At 50.0% G+C, this 17,457-nt stretch overlaps 1 protein-coding gene across 4 annotated transcripts in view; it reads left to right on the forward strand.

The window, feature by feature from the left end:
* PPARA (peroxisome proliferator activated receptor alpha) overlaps positions 1-17,411 on the forward strand; it is a 70,916-nt gene extending 53,505 nt beyond the window's left edge. For 3 of the 4 annotated variants that reach the window (XM_018048906.1, XM_018048907.1, XM_018048904.1), the window contains 2 exons: positions 5,658-6,105; positions 10,358-17,411. In XM_018048906.1, coding sequence (XP_017904395.1) covers positions 5,658-6,105; positions 10,358-10,653 — 744 coding nt within the window. In that variant the 3' untranslated portion in view covers positions 10,654-17,411. Of the gene's footprint in view, positions 1-5,657; positions 6,106-10,232 lie in introns of all 4 variants that reach the window. The other variant, XM_018048905.1, reaches the window with a different exon arrangement.

The following is a 17,457-nucleotide window of genomic DNA, read 5'->3' on the forward strand; positions in this document are numbered from 1 at the left end:
CCCGAGGTGGGCAGATCAAGACGTTCTGCCTCTTCCCTATGAGCGTGGCGCAACAGGTTTAATTTGTACTACTGAGTAGCTTGAAGCCATCCCTATTGGGAATTACAAGCTGGAACTTTTAGTCACAGGAAAACAAAGGATTTCACAAGCTGCTTACTTTCATGAAGACACCCACCGTCTTCTACTGAGTCTTTTCATTCTTTGGTGATTTCTCCAGTGAAATCGGCTGAGGTACTTTAGAAGGGTTTGAGTGAACTCTCGTTAAATTGGTAAAGCTGCACCCATGCTGGGCCAGCACAGACTCAATCCTTCCCACATCACGGGGGTGAAAGCAAAGTAACCTTTCACCTTTGAATTTCTACCCTGGAAATGATTGGTATAGCCCCAAGTTGTTGTTGTTCAGTTGCTAAATCATGTCCGGCTCTTTGCAACCCCACAGACTTCAGCACACCAGGCTTCCCTGTCCTTCACCATCTCCCAGAGTTTGCTCACTCATGACCATTGAGTCGGTGACACCATCCAACCATCTCATCCTCCTCTTGCCTTCGATCTTTCCCAGCATCAGGGTCTTTGCCAGTGAGTCAGCTCTTCCCATCAGGTGGCCAAAGTATTATAACTTCAGCCTCAGCATCAAGTCCTTCCAGTGAATAGTCAGGGTTGATTTCCTTTCGGATTGACTGGTTTGATCTTGTAGTCCAAATTTTTTATCTCTTTGAATCTTTTGACATGTTGCTGAGATCTTCTACTTCTCCCTTGGGTTTCCAGAATGTAAAGCAAACTTATAAGTCATCTTTACTCTGAGCCAAGCACTCTTCTTTAATACTAACTTGGTTTCCGCAGAGTATCTTTCCCGTATCCCACTGAGGTCCATGCACTCCAAGGAGGAGCCCGTCACCCAAGGCCAGTGGGAACCTGGACAGTTGAGGACTGTCACACAGTGACTTGGGGAGAGGAATCTGTGTTTTGGCCTTAAGGAAATAAATAGTAGACAAGTAGTCTAGGATTAGGTCTCACTGGATGGGAAAAATGGAGTGCAGGATATGGCTAAGGGTCCGTCGCTTGCTTCTGCACCCACCTCCAAACCGCAGCATCACGGGTACCAGTTTGAAAGGGAGTGTCCAGGGAACAGTGACTGCCTTTGATGACCCTGTTTGCTCCCAGGTGGGCTCACTTCCCGCCCCATGCCCCGCATACATGGAGATGTGGCCCTTCCTGTCTCCCTGGCCTGCCCAGGGCACGCCAGAGCTTAGAGCATCCAGCTCAGGGCCACGGTCTCCGCTGCTCCATCTGTGCTCAGACAGAGGCAGAGCTGCCCCGGCACGGCGGGTCTCGGCCTGACAAGCCCTCCCACCACACCCTGGGGTCTGGCCTGCTGTGCTACGTTGAAATTTTATACCTATAACTTCAGTTGTCAGTAGGCTGAAAAACATACTGTTTTATTTCGAGAAATATGTAGTAAAACCTCATCAAGAGCTTATTAGATAATGTCATCCAAAGCAATTCTACCAAATAACTCACAATTAAATTTCTCCTAAAAGATGGTGCTGCCTAAGTTTTCACAGAAAATGCTCTTTGAATGTGTTTCAGAAATGAACTCTTATAAGGAATATCAATAACACACTTAGAACACTTCAGGTGGCAAAAAAAAAAAAAAAGTATCTGTGAGGGGAGCCTTCTGGACTTGGCCCAGAGAGATCTGTGGGGGAGCTTCCCAGGCGGCACTAGTGGGAGCCGCCCGCCCGTGCGGGAGACCTAACGAGACAAGGGCTTGACCCCTGGGTCAGGAAGGTCTTCTGGAGGAGGGCATGGCAACCCACTCCAGGATTCTAGCCTGGAGAGTTCCTTGGACAGAGGAGCCTGGCAGGGTACAGTCCATGGCATCGCAAAGAGTCGGACATGACTGAAGGGACTTAGCACGCACGCACGCACAGTTCTGAGGGGAAAGTGGGCAGCTTTCTGCCTTGAACTGTTTAAACGTTTTATGATGTGCTTCATCGATTTGAAACGACCACTTGTAACATCAGATATATTCATATTCAAGCTTGAATAGAAAGGCACATTCCGAAGTTAAATGAAAGCTTCCAGGACTTCTAAAATAGCCTAACGGAGAATGTTTCTCAATAAAGTCTGGCAAACCATCAAGGGTCTCGCTCTACAACTTCTCTTGGGCTGTAATAAACATGATTTTAAGCGTTTGCACTTGTTTTGAATCCAAATGGTTTCTAATTTTGCCTGTTAATGAGGCCTGCCTTCTAAAACCCAACTGATAATTTTATAAAAATGAAATACTCGTTACGATCGAAGTCTTCACTTGTGAGAGAATGTTTCACGTAAACTAGTCCAGGGCTGGCGTCCTGGGTGTGCGTCCTGCCACACACCGCCCCCACTTAGTGGGCCCTGCGCTGGCGTTTCATGCTCTGTCACCATCTTGAAAGCCTTAATCGCTTCTGAGTAAGTGACTGGCATGTTGCACTGGGCCCTGAAAATTATGTAGCCAGTCTGTGCTAGTCCTGTGGAATGTCCTACCAGTAATAATAGGCATTCTGCAGTCAAACAGTTCTTTTTTTTCCTTAATAAATTTTTTAGCAGGTGATTTCTGTTTTAAAAAATATTTATTTGGCTGCATCAAGTCTTAGTTGTGATGTGAGATCTTTCGCTGTGGGTCACAGACTCTCTAGTTTGGGCTCAGTGGCGTGGGATGTGGGATCGTAGTTTCCTGGCCAGGGATTGAACTGGCGTCCCCTGCATTGCAAGGCCTTAACCATTGGACCACCAGGGAAGTCCCTAACCCCATTCTTAAAAGATAGACGGTGTACACTCATTATGTTAAAGACGCTGGCAAGACCTAACTTCATTTAGCTCAGTGTTTTTCCAGTTGTTTTTTTTTTTAACAACAAAACTCATATTTAAAAAAATTCATTGAACATTTTTATTTCTGCTGAATGTGCCTTTAAAAAGCCAGTGATCTGCATAGAGTCAAGGTGGACTCATATTGTATTTTCTGCAGTTGAGGAAACACTGCCGTGTATTCTTTGAAAATGTTTTTCTAGTCCACTTTACATCTGAGCTCTAACTTCATAGAAACTGCCCCCAAACTTTCCTCCCAAAATGGTCAACCTGGCCTGCTTGTAAAGTCTTTGGAAAAAGATAGTTTTAGTCTTTCTCCATCAAGCCTGAGATTGCTAGAAATTTGGCTTTAAGTTTTGTATTCAGGATGCTTGCAGCCCTTCACAGATAATTTAAAAAATACTTCCTTGTCTCAGATGTGAAGTCAGATCTCTTTTTTTTTTTTTTTTGTCCAAGACTATCTTGCGAATTCTAATTCTGTTTAGACATTTCAAAGAGTGCGTCAGATTACCCCGGCACCTCCGCCTCTGTGCCAGGTACACCCCACAGGTGCCCTGCGAGTGGCTCCCGATGCTCGTGAGCCCAGAAAGGGCACACGTTATGCCGTGGGGCCCGGAGGCTCTGTCAGTGATGTGATCTGCCCACTTGCAGAGTGGTTCTTAAAATCACTGGGCTGCTCGTCCACTCAGCGTTTGTCCAGCGGGGACTGAACATAACGCCTCAGCCTGCTTCATCGCCGGCCTGTGGAAGGTCAGCGAGCTCCCCCGGAGGCTGCCGTTTCTCCTGTCTGCAGAAAGATCTGGCTGCATTTCAGCTGCAGGGTTTATCTGTGCCCGTTTTCCCGAGCCCCACCAGATACACCATCTCTTCTGCACACACTGGCTCCGAATCCACGGCCCACCATCTCGTCTGTCCTCCACTGTGCTAGTCGCTGTCGTGTCCGACTCTTTGTAACCCCTTGGACTGTAGCCAGCCAGACTCCTCTGCCCATGGGATTTTCCAGGCAAGAACAGTGGAGTGGGTTGCCATTCCCTTTTCCAGGGGATCTTCCCGGCCCAGGGATCGAACCTGGGTGTCCTGCATTCAAGGCAGTTTCCTTACCATCTGAGCCACCGGGGAAGCCCACTAGATCTTTATAAAATGATAGGACGGGTGGGTTTAGATGCACATGGTGAGGCCACGTTTAGGGAGCTGCCACAAGCATTTGGAGATTGTGGAGACTGTCTCAGAATGTGGAGCAGTGGTGGGGAGATTTCAGTCTCCTGCACCAGGAAAGGGGGTCCTGTGAGGCTTTCCGGTTTATCCCCAGAGAGCAAGGGTTTAACAGTGCTTGTCCATTTACTTCAACACAGATGCCAACTTTCTGAGTTACATGTATTTACATGCAAAATTTATTCATTCAATAGTGTTGGATAAGGATGGTTATCTCTAACGTCCATAAAATGGAAAAACTAAGAATTACTGTATGAATAATTTCCCTGGAGGAGGGCATGGCAACCCACTCCAGTATTCTTGCCTGGAGAATCCCATGGACAAGAGGAGCCTGGCGGGGCTATGGTCCATGGGGTCGCAAAGAGTCGGATACGGCTGAAGCAACTTAGCACGCATGCACGTAATGAATAATTTACCAAGTGAAAATGAAGTTGCTCAGTCGTGTCCAACTCTTTGCAATCCTATAGACTGTAGCCCGCCAAGTTCCTCCATCTGTGGGATTTTACAGGCCAGAATACTGGAGTAGGTTGCCATTTCCCTCTCCAGGGCATCTTCCTGACCCAGGAATCAAACCTGGGTTTCCTGCATTGCACGGAGATTCTTTACTCTCTGAACCACCAGGAAATCCCAACTTACCAAAAGTTCATTGTTAAAATAGAACATATTCCCCAATGATCAGTGACTATGATCATTTCATTTGTTTTATCACTTTTCATTGATTTAAATATGACTTTGCCAAAATAAATACTAGGATTTGATTTTTTTAGTCTCTCTGAAATAAATGAACCATTATTGTTTATAGCTCAGGGCTCGAATTATAGCTCAGGGCTCGAATTATAGCTCAGGGCTCGAAGCCCTTGTAGCTCAGGGCTTCCCTTGTAGCATAGTCGGTAAAGAATCTGCCTGCAATGTAGGAGACTCAGGTTCGATTCCTGGGTGGGAAGATCCCCTGGAGAAGGAAATGACTACCCACTCCAGTATTCTTGCCTTGAGAATCCCACAGACAGAGGAGCCTGGCGGGCTACAGTCCATGGGCTCGCAAGAGTTGGACACAACTTAGCAACTAAACCACCACCATCATTGTTTATAGAAAAAAAAAGAATTATTCTAATGATTGGCTATTGCAGTAGTATTTGGGAATCCAGAGAAAATTATCAAATATTTAGAGTGGTTTGCTAATATTCTCTTTCCTGTGAGCTTTATTGCCAAAATCAGTACTTTACTTTGTTGCTGTTGGCCGTGCTGCAAGGCATGCAGGATCTTAGTTCCCTGACCAGGGACTGAACCCGGGCCCAAAGCTGTGGAATCGCAGAATCCTAACCACTGGACCGCCAGGGAGGTCCTTCACCTCCTTAGCAATGAAATCCCCCCCAGTTCCAGGCGATGATGATGACTGTCTTTCTGATGTATATTGTCCGCAACTGAATGTCTTTTCACCCCCCAGCCGATTCTGAGGCTGTCTAAGGGCGGGGACTGTGTCGTGCACATACTTTGCTTCTCAGGCGGCTGAACTTCAGGGGCTACCCATCAGTTTCACGACAATTAAGAAGACAGCTTGTCAGCAGGCGTCCAACTCATTCCAGTGTCTTGGTTTCCAGCCCTTCGTCATCCACGACATGGAGACGCTGTGCACGGCCGAGAAGACCCTGGTGGCCAAGCTGGTGGCCAACGGCGTCCAGAACAAGGAGGCGGAGGTCCGCATCTTCCACTGCTGCCAGTGCACGTCTGTGGAGACCGTCACCGAGCTCACGGAGTTCGCCAAGTCCATCCCAGGGTTTGCAAGCTTGGACTTGAACGACCAGGTCACCCTGCTGAAGTATGGCGTTTACGAAGCCATATTTGCGATGCTGTCTTCTGTGATGAACAAAGACGGGATGTTGGTAGCCTACGGGAATGGCTTCATAACCCGTGAGTTCCTTAAAAGCCTAAGAAAACCCTTCTGTGATATCATGGAGCCCAAGTTCGACTTTGCAATGAAGTTCAATGCACTGGAGCTGGACGACAGTGATATTTCCCTCTTTGTGGCTGCTATCATTTGCTGCGGAGGTAAGTCGCTGATTTCGCGTCGGTGCCAGGGCACTTACGGCCTCCCGTCTTGAGAACCCAGCAGCGGTGAATCCGACGTGAGTGGCACGGAGCCACCGCTGGGGGCAGGTGGGGAGGGCGTCCGAGCGCCCACAGTGACACTAACCAGGATTCAGTGAGAATGAGATCCATGTTGGATCATATTGTAGCAAAGGTAATTTTTCCTGTCTCAGAGCTTTAACTTTTTAACAATTCTTATTTTACACTGGAGTATAGTTGGTTTATAGTCTTGTTAGTTTCAGGTGTGAGGCGAAGTGATTCAGATACCCATACACATACGTCTGTTCTTTTTCAGATTACTTTCCTATTTAGGTGGTTACAGGATAAGAGTCCCCTGTGCTGCACAGGAGGTCTCTCTTGATTATTTTATATATGGCAGTGTCTTCATGTTACTTTATATAAAACACATTATCCGCCTACCAAACAGGAGATGTGGGTTCAATCCGTGGGTCAGGAAGGTCCCACAGAGAAGGAAATGGCAACCCAGCAGAGCCTCTTGGGCCACAGCTCATGGGGTCCCAGAAGAGCTGGGCACGACCGAGTGGCTGAGTGACAAGATGGCGACACACTTGTGCCACAGTGCCATGTCCCACCTGTAACTGCGTGAATGATAGTTGGTCTGTAACAGGGTGCGGTATGTCAGGCTTCCCTGGTGGCTCAGACAGTAAGGAATCCGCCGGCAGTGCAGGAGACCTGGGCTTGACCCCTGGGTCAGGAAGATCCCCTGGAGGGGGGAATGGCAGCCCACTCCAGTAATAAAGTATATTAGGGGCATTCTCCTGGTGGCTCAGCTGTAAAGAATCCATTTGTCAATGCAGGAGATGCAGGTTTGATCCCTGGGTTGGGAAGATTCCCTGGAGAAGGAAATGGCAACCCACTCCAGTACTCTTGCCTGGGAAATCCCATGGACAGAGGAGCCTGGTGGGCTACAGTCCACGGGGTTGCGAAGAGTTGGGCATGACTGAGTGACTAAACAACAGCAAAATATATTAGGGATCATTAGTAATTAATATTTAGTGATATCTCTTATTATCATGGGCTTCCCTTGTGGCTCAGCTGGTAAAGAATCTGCCTGCAATGTGGGAGACCTGGGTTTTATCCCTGGGTTGGGAAGATCCCCTGGAGAAGGGAAAGGCCACCCACTCCAGTATCCCGGCCTGGAAAATTCCATGGACTGTAGAGTCCATGGGGTAAGGAGTCGGACACAACTAAATGACTTTCACTTTCATTATTATCATATCCACTATTATATATCAGATATAATCGTAGTAATATTACAATGTCTATGTTATAATAACACCATCATATTCAGTCAGCCCTCCATACTTGTCAGTTCTGCACCTGCAGAGTCAACTGTGGATGGAAAACATGCAGAAAAAAAACTCCAGAAGGTTCCAAAAAACAAAACTTCAATTTGCCACACACTGGCAACTGTTCACATACTGTTTACACTGCCTGAGGCATTACAGGTGGTCTAGAGGTGATGCAATATGTTTGGGAGGATGTGCACGGGTTATGTGCTGTTTTATGTAAGGGGTTTGAGCTTTCATGGATTTGGGTGTTGTAGTTCAGTTCAGTTCGACCTCTCAGTCGTGTCCAGCTCTTTGTGACCCCATGAACTGCAGCATGCCAGGCCTCCCTGTCCATCACCAACTCCCAGAGCTTGCTCAAACTCACGTCCATTGAGTCGGTGATGCCATCCAGCCATCTCATCCTCTGTCGTCCCCTTCTCCTCCTGCCCTCAATCCCTCCCAGCATCAGAGTCTTTTCCAATGAGTCAGCTCTTTGCCTCAGGTGGCCAAAGTACTAGAGCTTCAGCCTCAGCATCAGTCCTTCCAATGAACACCCATCTCCTTCAGGATGGACTGGTTGGATCTCCTTGCAGTCCAAGGGGCTCTGAAGGGGCCCTGGAACAATGCACGCAGACACCGTGGGACGACCGTGTCCTAACTGTTCTTACCACCCTGTGCCCATCTGGCAGACAGTGTTCTATACAGTGCCCCACGGTCGTTAGTGCACTTGCTGTCTGTGTCGGCGTGCTTGTGCGGTTTCATAATGGAAAGCTTCAGTAGCTAGCTAACAGGCATGGCTGCACAGCGTGCTTTGCCAGGGGAAACGGATTCCAGTGAAGGAAAACCTGGGCCTCTGTGCGGGGAGCTGGCTCTGCAGAATTTTGGCTCAGCCTTATGTTCCTTTAAATAGCCGTCCTGGGTCTAAGAAGGTCAGCCCTCTACTGTAAACTTAGCTGACCCAACCCAGCCATGAGAGAGAGCCACGGGGCCACTGCTGCCTGAAGCTGTAGTGCCCCGTGAGTCCCTCGCTCGCGGAACTGAGGCTGGCCGCAGCAGCCCCAAGTCCGGACACGGAGCTGGGTGAGGGTGGCCCAGCTCCGCGAGGTCTGTCCCTCTGGCCATCCAGCTGGGCACAGTTAGGTGGAGGTAAAAAGCAGAGTGGCAAGGCAGCCGTGCGTAATCCGCCACTGTCCTTTGCACGCTCAAGAAGCAGTGTGGAGGGGAAAGTGATGCATGACTGTCTATATAAGTAGTGTGACCACAGTTTTATAAAAGAAATTATAATCAGATCAGAAAAATATCTGGTGAGACATACATGAAATCTGTATGATGGGGCTACAATTATGAAGTGGGACTCACTTATTACTTTTTTAAAACTTCTCTCTTTAAAAACCTAATATTTATTTTACAATCCCCCCCCAAAGAACGACAAGTCCACATTGCGAGCAACACTTCTGAAACCCTAGTGATGTGTGGGACTCTAAAGAGAGCACCGCCTGTTGAATATGCATGGTGAGGGCTGATCTTTCTGGGTCAAGGGCAGGATGCATGGTCTGAGCTGCCCCAGGTGCCTGGTGCCCATGTCTGAGCCACCTGGGGAGGCCACCTGGTGTCCACCTCACTTTTCTTGGTGCAAGCCTCACATGTCCCCACTCCAGGTGTCCTCAGCCCCTCTCCAGCCTGTATGCATCCCCTCATTCCTTTCTGGCTCCGCCTTCTGTCTGTCTGATTCATATTAGAAGGTGGGCTTCCCAGATGGCACAGTGGTAAAGAATTTGCCTGCCAATGCAAGAAACATAAGACACGGGTTCAAGCCGTAGGTCAGGAACACCCCCTGGGGAAGGAAATGGTAGCCCACGCCAGTATTCTTGCCTGGGAAATCCCATGGACAGAGGAGCCTGGCGGGCTACAGTCCACGGGGTCACAGAGTTGGACGCGACTGAGCGACTGGGCGCACATACCCACACACGTTAGACGGTCCCTGTAGCGGTGCTTTATACCACATTAAACCTGTGTCGGACATAACCACACTGCTTAAATACTGTTGAAGCGGAGTACCTAAGAAGATGTAGGAAGAAGGATATCATTTTCCATATTAGGAACAAGTAGGCACAAGTAGGTTCACTTTCATGCACTGGAGAAGGAAATGGCAACCCACTCCAGTATTCTTGCCTGGAGAATCCCAGGGACGGGGGAGCCTGGTGGGCTGCCGTCTGTGGGGTTGCACCGAGTCGGTCACGACTGAAGCGACCTAGCAGCAGCAGCAGGTTGTATGTATAGCTTCTACTCCTAATGTTTTGGGAGTTTTCCCCTGACAGGTGGTCATCAGATAAACTCTAAATGAAGCAGCCACTCCGTAAGGTAGCTGTGGTTTTAAGGTCATAGAAGTACTGAGAGGGACTTCCTTTGTGGTCCAGCAGCTAAGGCTCCTCGAGGCCAGTGGAGAGGGCCCAGGATCGAGCCCTGATCAGGGAACTAGGTCCCACATGCCCCAGTGAAGATGGAAGATCCCATGAGCTGCAGCCACGACCTGGTGCAACCAAATAAGTAAAATACATTTAAAAAAAGAAAAGAAATATTTAGGAACGATATTTCTCCTGTCTGTCCCAGGCCCAGCGATTTGGGGAAAATGCAGCTCTGTCTTCTAGGCAAGTGGCCCGTGTGTAAAGGTGGCTGAGCTTTGGGTAAGAAAGGCAGAGTCCAGTCAGGATGTCTGGTTTCTCAGACTGGAAGACTGTTCTCGGCATTACCGTGCTGGTTACCCCACTCACCTTCTCTCCTCTCTCCTGAGGGCAGATCGGCCCGGCCTCCTAAACGTAGGACACATTGAGAAAATGCAGGAGGGGATTGTGCACGTGCTCAAACTCCATCTCCAGAACAACCATCCTGACGACGCCTTCCTCTTCCCCAAACTCCTGCAGAAGATGGCAGACCTGCGGCAGCTGGTCACGGAGCACGCACAGCTGGTGCAGGTGATCAAGAAGACGGAGTCGGACGCCGCCCTGCACCCGCTGCTGCAGGAGATCTACAGAGACATGTACTGACGGCCCGGGCGCGCGCGCGGGGAGGGGCTTCTCCCGGGCGCGCGCGCGGGGAGGGGCTTCTCGCGGGTTTTCAGAGGCGGCGGCGCTACAGAGGAGAGACGGGAGCAACGCAGCTTTGCACAAATGTCCCCCATGGAAACCTTGGAACAACGGGAGGTTTCCTGCCTAGGTAACCGGAAGGCTACTCCACGTTTCTTCTTTGTAACCACTTCTGAGAGCAGTGCAGTCTTGAAATGCTGGTGAGAAGCAGCTACTAGTCAGGACTTGGGAAATGAGGGGGAATGGTGTTCAGCGGTCTGATTTTTAATGTGCCTGATGTGAATCAATGCAGATTTCTTTATATCGTGTTAGGAATTTACCAGTGAATTAACCTCAAAATACGTGGTCTCTCTTCCCTTTTTACCCCTTTTTGACTGTTGTGCTCTTTTTTAATTTTGAAAACTAATCAGCACTTTTTAATTTTTATAATCCTGTAAACATAGATGTCTCCAAAGGTTAAGTATTTTAAAAGCAGCGAAATATTTATTTGGAAGACTTCGGTTCTGTTTCCTGAATTCGAAGAAAGACAACGTGCTATTTTTGAATCACAGGATTTAGAATGTCAAAGAATGATTTCAATAAGCTTATCGAAATGCACCAGGTGTTTCGTTTCAGTTTGCTGTTTTTGTGGTTGTAAGTAGTATGTGGAAAAGTCTGTTCCCAGGTGTGTGTAGAAGATTCCAGAAAGCCATGTCTCAAGGCCCCTCTGGACTTGATCCCCTCCCTGTTTTAAGCTAGCACCTGTGGTCAGCAGGAACAAGAGGGACTGAAGTGTAGTCCACTTCTCATTCCTCTCGGCTCGATTCCCTATCAAATCCGAATCCACCGAGCCGAGCTGTTTGGGGGCCAGGGTCGCGTCTCCATGGGCAAACTGACAAGTTATTTGTAGATCTTGCTCCAAGCCCCCTCTGTCAAGGCAGCTCCTTGGTCTTTTTCTGTGTTGCTTTTCTAAATATGCAGCTTTGTTTCTTTTAACCCCTATTGGTGGCAGCTGCTCCCTGGGGTGGAGAGGACAAAGTTCCTGTGACTGTATAGCGTGGGGGTGGGGCCGGGGGTCTCGCCTGGAGAATGGGCCAGGGCGGGCCAGGGTGGGGGGATGAAATGGCTTCATTTGGTCTCAGGATTCACAACAGGCTGGTGGTTTTCGCAAGGATTTCAAGAGTTGTTTCCTTTTCCAGCTACATATATAAGGTGGTTTTACCAAAATCTAAAATGTCTGATTCAGCCTTAAAGGTCAAGTTCTCAACCTCAGTCCAGTCTGGAGGCAGGGTGGATTATGGGTTTTGTCTAGAGCACATGGTCCTGTCCACCACTTGGATTAACTGTCCCGTCAGAGAGCTGTCAGAGTGCCTCCCCATCCCCTGGCTGGTTCAGCCCCTAGACGCCTCCTGGGCCGGCAGCGTTTTTTGACCCTTGACGCCCCTCCCCTGTCTTTGGGACATTTGGTTCTATAAGGTCTTTATTACCTGCTGTTAAAGAATGGCTAGGACTGAGTTTGAAAGTCTCCACGATCAGCATTATGATACAGAAAACTGAGACTTCAGCTTAAGAAACAGCAAGCCTCACAATTAGGACGGCTTTGTCCATATTACACGTTCGGTGATGCTTTTATCTTTTTTTTTAAGATGCAATCAAAGGGCCTGCTGGAGACAAATGACAGCATTTCTGCTTTAGAACTGACGCTAGTCAGGGGTCACCCTAAGTCAGAAAGGAGGTAAGCTGAGTCACAGGTGCGCCCGTGTCCCCGCTCTTCCCTAAGATGGGCACTCCCTGGGCTGGCGAGCCTGGAGGCCCGGCTCGTGCGAGGTCTGGGGTCTCGGGTTGGATCCTGTGCGTGCCGCCTCTCGCTCTAGTGTTTCGGGACAGGTCTACTCACACAGACACGGCTTTGGAAAGTGAGGCCCAAGACTCAGGCTTTCGGAAGACTTGTTGGTCCTGTTTAGATTCTCTTAGGATCTATCTGAAACAGCTCCTAGCTCATGCTTGCCATTGAACAAGCTGACTGCCGGCCCAGGCTCTGCATCCACGGTGTCAGCGAGCATCTGGTCCTCTTGGGGCCGGCCAGACCACCAGGGAAGCCCATGGTGAAGCCGCAGAGGACCTTGGCCTTAAAGCAACCTGACATTGTTCACTTGCTAATAAGAAGAAATTCACTTGAAATAACAGAGCCACTCATTGCCACTCAGAGTATCTGGGGTCACACTATCAGAGATTTCTCCAAGCACTGATAGTCAAATTATGGATGAATTATTCACCAGTTTAGTATATGGTAGTGTTTCAAACAGGAGCTATGGAAGGAGCACGCTTCTTGCTTGTGATATTTTAGCAGACATCAGCATAAGGTCCAGTGGAAGCGGGTTCCAGAAACTTCAGACAAGTGTAGAGCCAGCCGCCCATGGTCCTGGATGCAGGTCATGGCGAGACCTCTTTTACCACCTTGATCCGCTCTTAAGCCATCGTTTAAACCTGGTTCTTCATTCCCGCACTCACCACCAATTGCCAAACTCCCCAGAGGCCACAGACTACTGGGGACCTTTGTCTGGACAGGTGGACCATGGGGCTCCTCCAGGCTGCCTTGCTGCCCCCCAGTGGCCCTCCTCTCTGCCTCCTGGGCATTTCCGGTTGGGGGTCCCACGGGCTCACTTCTGCCCCTGCCACACTGCAAGAAGTCTGAGGGCTGCATGCCTGGACGCCACCTCCCTGACGTCCAGTGTCAGAGGAGCAGTTTGGTGACAGCCCTGCCCACTGCCTGCCTGGCCCCCGGGAACCCTGTGACCTCTACACAGCTCTCTGGGAAAAGGGGCTCAAACCATCTTCCCAAAGAGGATACACACATAGGTGTCAACAGTGACTGTGAATCAAAGGCAAAGAATTCCAGAATGCCTGAGAGCTGGCCCTGGTAAAGCAAGCCCTTCCTTCCACTTGAAGAGCATAGAACACGGCAGCCTACGATCTGAACAGAAGCTCCAGGCACAGGTAGGGCCCTTGGTTAGATGATGGATGATGAGAAAGCTATTAATTGAGCAGCTACTGTTTCCCCAAATCTGCAGCTGGACAGCCACGTCAATAGGGCTGTCACGTGCCTCTGTTAAATCTAAGATCCACGGAGCACTGGGGCCTTCGGCGCGTCCCTAGTCAGACCGTCTGTGATCAGGGCTCAGAGACTGTGTACCCACCGCTGCTGTGTGCACCCTGAGACACGGAAGCCTATGTGGATTTTTAAAGGAAATTTCATCGTTTAAAGGGAGCCTTGGAAATTCCCCGGTGGTCCAGGGGTTAGGACTCTGTGCCTTCGCTGCCAAGGGCCCAGGTGACCGGCCCACGCAGGGCCTCCCTCCTCTGCAGCTTCACCTGCTAGCCGAGGAGGAGCCTGCTCACAGGGAGATTCTGGCAGGCAAGGGCAGAGAGAGGCATCTCTATGCAAGCCTTCGTCAGCTCGGCTCCCCGCGGCCTCCACCCCGAGTCGCACCTGAGCCCCTCTGTGCCTGGCTCCTTTCCAGCCACTGTGACACCGGGCACATTTTGACGGCTCGCGGCCAGATGCACGACAGAGGGCTTTTTTTGTCTTGACCCAATGACCACACTCGTCTCTGGAATGTCTTAAAAAGTCCTGTTTAAATATAAGTCCATTGTTTCACTAGGGAGTCAGGTGCTTCCAGCTAAGACCAACTTGGCCACTGGCCTGGCCTTCAGTAGGGGCTTCCAGGGACCCTGGAGAACCAGCAAGTGCCTCTTCAACCCGCATGGCTTCCAAAACGCGGATCCTGCGAGGGAGACGTGCAGGTGCTCCCGGCTCCCCACCTGCAGCGTCAGTGCAGGCTCTGGCGTCACCTCCAGGCCTCAGACCCTTGAGGGGGTCGGACTGTGTCATCCCACCTTCGAGTGGAAACACCGGGCTCGGAAGGACTGCCTGGACGTGTGGATTGGGCCCCAGGGGTGGCTTGCTTCCACTCTCCCGCCCCTGCATCTAAGGTGGGTGAGGGTGCTTCAGAGTGGTCCCTGTGGTTGAGTCTGATCCCCTGGCTGCACATGTTCCTGGAGGGGTCGCTTCCTCCTTAAGCTCACAGCAGCCGTGTCAATTCAAGAGAGGCAAGGAAACCATACTGTCCCTAGATGCCACAAACTAAGACCGATGCCACCAACTGAGGGCTTAACTATCAAGAGGTGTCCAGGGAGGGTTTTCACAGCGCTGTTGCTGCAGGCACTGGACTGTATCTGTATTTGTTCTTAAGTCTTGGTCCAAGCGGGCTTATGGGGCTCCCCTGGGATGACAGATTCTCGGCAACGAAATCTCTGCCTGGAGTGGTAGCTAAGGGGACTCCTGCCTTAGCTCTCTAGACGGCACGGCCCGGTTGCAGCAGGGAGGCTCTGCAGACAGCCCCGCTGGGAGGAGCGGACCAAGGGCCGTGGCGGGGAATGCCGACCAGCCGGCCTGAGTGCTGGCGACTGCGCGCCACCGCCTGCGCATGCTCCCCCTTCCCAGGGCTGACTTTACCGGGGCACGCTTTCCTCTGGGAACTTCTCTCCAGGAAGATCCAACATTAGGCTCCAAAGGTTGAGGTCTGAGTGTTGGCTGAGATTTACATCTATTTTTAGGCACCATTTTTTAGCACAATTAGGAAAATGGTTCTCAACCTCCAGCCAGGGACGCACACCAGAGTGAAAACAAGGGCAGCAACTTGGTCTGACTGGGAATACAGGAGGCCCTCCTGCTTCTCCGGGAACTGCCAACGAACTAAACTGTGGTACTGGGAGTGCTCTAAGGGGAAAAAAAAAAAGACCACGCGTCTTCAAATTCATCTGAAGAGTTACATGATGATTTCCATGATGCTGTCCGTGTGGGGTGTGGCAGGTTCCTACTTTACTCCCGCTTAGAACAGAGTCCCCTGCCTGAGGCTCACTTCCACATGCCTTTTCCTGGCTTGAGGCACCCAGACTCCTCAGATCCAGACTGTCTGCTTCTTAGAATTTCAGTGAGGCAGGAAAAGTATAACCCCCTGGGGAAGAGGGGGCCACGTGATGTGGTTCAGCTGGAAGACATGGAGCCACATGCTTCTGGAATCCTCTGCACAGGACAGACCACACTGTATCCACGCCAAGGTCACATCTCGACTGAGCAACTCATAACACCGAGGACCTCGGGGGCCCTGTGGCTGTTAAATGCATTATTTGGGAAAAAAAAAAAAAAAAGCGAAGAAATAGCAATTTTTTTACATCGCAAAACAGCAAACTGAGACCTGGGTCAGGTTTTTTCATTTGAAAATGTGTTTGCTAGTTTGGGTCAAATGTGAACAGCTTCCCTGTTTCCCCCAGAGAAGGCAGCACAGCCGCCGCCTCTCTTGCCTCCCCCACCACCGCCACCCCCAGCGGTGTGGCCAGCACAGCGTCGTGCCAGCCGGAGTGCAGACCAGACCCCACCACCAGCCCTGCCTCCTGGGACGGAAGGTGGGGGCCACGGGCAGACAGGCCCTGGAGACGAGTAGCTGATCTTTTCCAGGAAAAATCATTCAGTTTGGGGAAGTTTCTTTTTAAAGGCACAGATGGTCTGGTCCTTTCATCAGGCCTAAAAAAACAACGTACCTCACATGAGATGGACACCACTCACTGCCCTACAGTTACAGTATTTGTATTCGAGAATCACTTTTTTTCCCCTACATTGTATGGTAAAAGGAACTATGTTAATAGCTATATCTTAAATACTGTGATTTGAGGTTGTTTTTTTTTTTAATCATATTTTACTAACCTACAATCATGCATCTGACAACAAACATTGGGATTCTTTTGGAGATCCGTGTGAACTGATGTATACTGTTTAGTAGCTTGGCTCTTGGACCTGCTGGAAACACACAAAAAAGCTGAAATGTCACAACAGAACTACAACTGCATGCGCACGCAGGCCCGCCCCTCCCCGGACACCACGCACGCACGCACGCACGCACACACGTCTGAACTCTCCTTCTCTCCTGAGCCATCTGGAACTTATCTCCCTGTAAATCCGTTCTCTTCATCATTTCGCATCTGAGCAGCACAGGCACGCCTGTCTGTCGATCAGCAAGGCAGACCCAGGTTAGAAGCCAACTTCACGCAAGCAGGGTCGGTCCCACCGGAGACTCGGAGCTTCTCCTCTGGAGTAAGCAGCTGTCTGCTCTTCAGGGAATTACTACCTGGGGGCTGTTACCAAAGAGCTCTGCAATCTGAGAGATGCTGAGACAGGGACTCTCACTGGCTGCTCCTCTGGCAGCCTCCAGTGGAAGCCACAGACCCCGTGAATCTCCCGGGCAACTTGTTCCAAACCTGGGTGGGCTTCTTCCTGATGTGTGTCTGTGCCTGGGGCACACAGGCACAGAGGAAGCCTTTGCCAGACATGCGGCAGAGCCACGCAGCTTCCAAAGCCAGGACTGAGCGTGACTCCTTGGTGTGTGTCGGTCCGTTACTGTTCTTGGTGCCTTAATGTTCTCAAAGCATTTAGGGGCTGACAGACCCCTTGTATTTCATACTAAACAGGAGCAATTCCAAAGCAGAGCTTTTCTGGGTAGGCTCCAAATGACCTCTGTGGCTCAGCCCCCTGGGTGTGATCGGTGGGGCACCTGGGGTCAGGGAAGCCGGGGTATGCAGAGGACAGCAAGTGGGATCTCCTTGGTCACTTTCCTGGTGGTCGTGCCAGGCAATTAGAAAATGGCTATAAAATAACGTTAATTAAAAAAAAAAATTGGATCTTATTCATTTTCCCTTAAGGAGACTGAACTGATCATGTATGTTAATTTCTATCCTGAACTGATGGGAACTTACATGTTTGGAATGTCCTACTGTAAGACTGATGAATGTAAAGAGTTAATTTCAGGGTACAGTATTGCCTTAATGGTTTTAAAAAATAAACTATTTTAAAAAATTATTTGGGGAGTTTTGAGTGATGCTGTGAGATTAACTGCCTGGCTGGA

Source organism: Capra hircus, chromosome 5, assembly GCF_001704415.2.
Source record: "Capra hircus breed San Clemente chromosome 5, ASM170441v1, whole genome shotgun sequence".
Lineage (NCBI taxonomy): Eukaryota > Metazoa > Chordata > Mammalia > Artiodactyla > Bovidae > Capra > Capra hircus.